Source organism: Branchiostoma floridae, chromosome 10 (assembly GCF_000003815.2).
Source record: "Branchiostoma floridae strain S238N-H82 chromosome 10, Bfl_VNyyK, whole genome shotgun sequence".
NCBI classification, from domain to species: domain Eukaryota; kingdom Metazoa; phylum Chordata; class Leptocardii; order Amphioxiformes; family Branchiostomatidae; genus Branchiostoma; species Branchiostoma floridae.
The window spans coordinates 8892615-8895919 of NC_049988.1; the positions used below are offsets into that span (position 1 = coordinate 8892615).

At 39.9% G+C, this 3305-nt stretch overlaps 1 protein-coding gene and 1 long non-coding RNA gene across 4 annotated transcripts in view; one reads left to right on the forward strand and one right to left on the reverse strand.

The window, feature by feature from the left end:
* Positions 1 to 3305, reverse strand: part of LOC118424102 — a 142002-nt gene that overhangs the window by 5521 nt on the left and 133176 nt on the right. The window lies entirely within an intron of this gene.
* Positions 17 to 3305, forward strand: part of LOC118424054 (integumentary mucin A.1-like) — a 10072-nt gene continuing 6783 nt past the window's right edge. The window contains exons 1-2 of one of the 3 annotated variants that reach the window (XM_035832510.1): positions 17 to 410; positions 716 to 991. In XM_035832510.1, the coding sequence (XP_035688403.1) occupies positions 165 to 410; positions 716 to 991 (522 nt within the window). In that variant the 5' untranslated portion in view covers positions 17 to 164. The other 2 variants (XM_035832511.1, XM_035832512.1) reach the window with 2 other exon arrangements.

The following is a 3305-nucleotide window of genomic DNA, read 5'->3' on the forward strand; positions in this document are numbered from 1 at the left end:
CACCCACTACATCATTCACCTCTCTGGCCGTATAAAAAATCTTTTAACAACATGCGTTTTCCTCTTGAAGCATTAACAGCAAGGTTCACCTTTCCAAAATATCGTTCAATACACAGAAAACAACTATTTCAACGGCCTCACCTGCAACAACAACTAAGACCACAATGGAATCAACACTTATTACAACACAGAAAACAACTTCAGAACCTACCACAGAACATACTTCTGTCAAAACATCAACATCACCCACAACAATACACACATCAGAACGCTCAACAATAAAAACCACATCTCCAACGACAACTAAAACGACAATTCGTCCAACCACCGAAGTAACAACTGCTAAGACAACAATTTTGCAACCCACAACTGTGCAAACCACCCAAAAATCGACACCTCAAACGACTCAGGTATCACAAAGCTTTTAATAAAAATCACAATATGCACCTCACCATACAAACATATTACCTAGCCTATTTCAACTCATTTAATATTTATAGCACCAGCTTCAACATTCACCTCTCTGATACGTGAAAGAAAATCTTAGTTACTAGGTTACATGGAATAGACACTGAAGTTAACTATGCTTATGACGTCCATACAGCCAAAGTCAGTTACAACGACACAAAGAACACCATTCAGAACAAAACAAGCATCTTCTTCAAGGTTTCCTTCTTGCACTTTCTAAAGCCACAATATCATATTATACACATAGGAAACAACAATTTCGACATCTTCACCTACTACATCAGCTAAGCAAACAATGGACACTACATTTATTGCAACACAGAAAACAACTTCGAAATTTTCAACAAAACAAACTACAAGGAGCACATCAACATCACCCACCACAATACAAACATCAGAACGCCCAACAATTCAAACTTCATCGCCAACAACTAAAACGACGATGCGCCCTACTATGGGAGTAACGACTACTTACGCAACAACTTTGATCACCACCCAACCTACCTTACATAAAACAACTCAGGTATCACAAAACTTAATAACAACTAGAAAGGCCGACATTTGCTTAAGAGCAAATACAGCATATTTCAGCCATACCCCTTCCCACGCAACATTGGACTGTTCCAAATCACCCCTGCGCAAAAATGGAACATCTTAACAGTACATTATCCCCCAAAGTGGACTAGTAATTGTGAATTGATTCCAGGTCAAAACAGAGCTTGCTTCTATTTTTCAGAAAATGACAATAATCAAACCTTCCATTCAGAAAATTGTCATCATGACTGAAAATTGTTGAATGACTTCATGTAATGTCATTAACAATTTTCAGTACGATAACTAGGTGTAAGTTTAAAAAAAGTATAAGCTCCTTGTGATGTGGGTACATTTATTATTGCAGTGAACTTTTTTTATTCAAGTAGGGCATACGATTTAATAATTATCAAGCTGGTGCAGGTACTGTATGAGCGTTTGTTTTCTTCAAGCTGTAAAACTGTTAATAAAACTGTTTTACTTTGTATGCAATCAGCCATCGAGCCTATTCTTATTCTTATTTTAGTTTAACAACTTCCTGCCAGACCCGGAAGATACGATTGAACCTTGTTCGAGGATTTCTTTTCGGAGGTCAGTCTGTTCATACCCTGGCACTGAGACTCGAGAGTGTTTTATTGGGCTGAAACTCTGGCAGTTTAAAGTTACTTACAATTTAGATGTTCAAAGTTCATGTCAAACAACAACAGCACTAGAAACACCTACATTTCCTCTGGAGAAAATACAGCAGTTTTCTCAAGTTCCAGTCCAGTGATAGAAATGTGGCCACTATAGACAGGTGGTCTCTATAGAGAAAATGCTGATCTATTGACTAGGAGCCATACGTTACACATGATTTCAGTACACTGGTCTTTACTCATATAAACATTGCACAGGTAAGCCAATTGTTTAGATGTACAATTAAGTTCAAATAATTCTGAAGAGAAATATTGATGAGAAAATAATCATTCTCGCCACTGTCTAACTTATAATTACGTATCAAAACTAAACGCAAACTGTCTAACTAACGCAACTTTCGCCGACTTGATCAAGGGGCCGCCGGCTATCAATCAAACTCGGCTGTTGATTAGACTTAGAGTTTCAAACAGTCATGTGCTGTGTGCCAGTTGACAGCGAACTTTATGCTACGTGATGTATTACATTGCTTGGACCTTCTTTCCCACAGCGGTGCTTCTATAAAATATTTAGACTGTAACACTGAGTCCCACATGTTTTATAGAATAGAATTTGACGCAGAACAGCGTTTTTTGCTGGGTATTTTTCTTGAAACATGTCCGTGGGAATATCAGCGAGGCGGCGACGTAGGGATATCAGACCGCCAACAAAAGTCGCACGGCGGCTAACGGCGCAGCGAAGATACTAGCGCTGTAAATAAGCGCTTCAAGTAAGGATGGCAACCCGGACAATATTTTTGTATACTGTTGAGCTAAGTAAAGTTTGTTGTTTATGAGGTTTTAGTTGTCTTTGAAGCTTTGACCCGAAATATTTTTATGTCATACTGCTGAAGAGAAGTAAGTGACTGCTACGATTATCGTAGATATGGCCCTAAAAAAGCTGATAAAAGAAGCTTTCTCAATAGTCTGAAATGCAGAGCTTCCGGGGGGCTTCGCCCACCTCGGGGTCCCGGCCCTATACCCGTGGACCCCGCCAGGGACATTCGGCGGCCCCCGGACCCCTGCCCGACGCTTTGAAAAAATCCTGGCGAGAAGTCTGTACAGCCTGAGTCTTCAAGTTACCGTATTGTGTGGTCCCGCTTATGAATATTAATTAGCCTTCGCTTTCCTCTTCGCTGATTGGCTGAACCATTAATTGAATTAACTCTTCCTGCCGGCTAGACGCAGGTGCAGATGTCGGCTCTGTGGGGTGAATGTCTGAAAGGTCATGGCATGGAGAACGAAAGAAAACCAATTTCCCCTCAAAAAAGTGCTGTAATTAAGCCTTTTACAGTACTTTATGCCAAAAATTTTACTTGGATCATTTTACCATCTTATGCCTATCTATACCAAATGTTACTCATACCAGGGTACAGGGGAGCAAAATATACCGTTATAAGACCGTCAACAACAGTCGCACGGAGCTAACAGCGCAGCGAAAATACCATCGCTAGCGTTTCAACTTCGGATAACAAGTTATAAGTACTGTTGAACTCAGTAACGTTGAAGTTTGTTTTTAGTTGCCTTTGACGGTCTGAACTGAAATACTGTTACGCTTAACTCCTGAAGAGAAGTTAAGTGACTGCTGCGATTATCATAGATATGCCCCTAAGAACTGATACAATATAAGCCTTC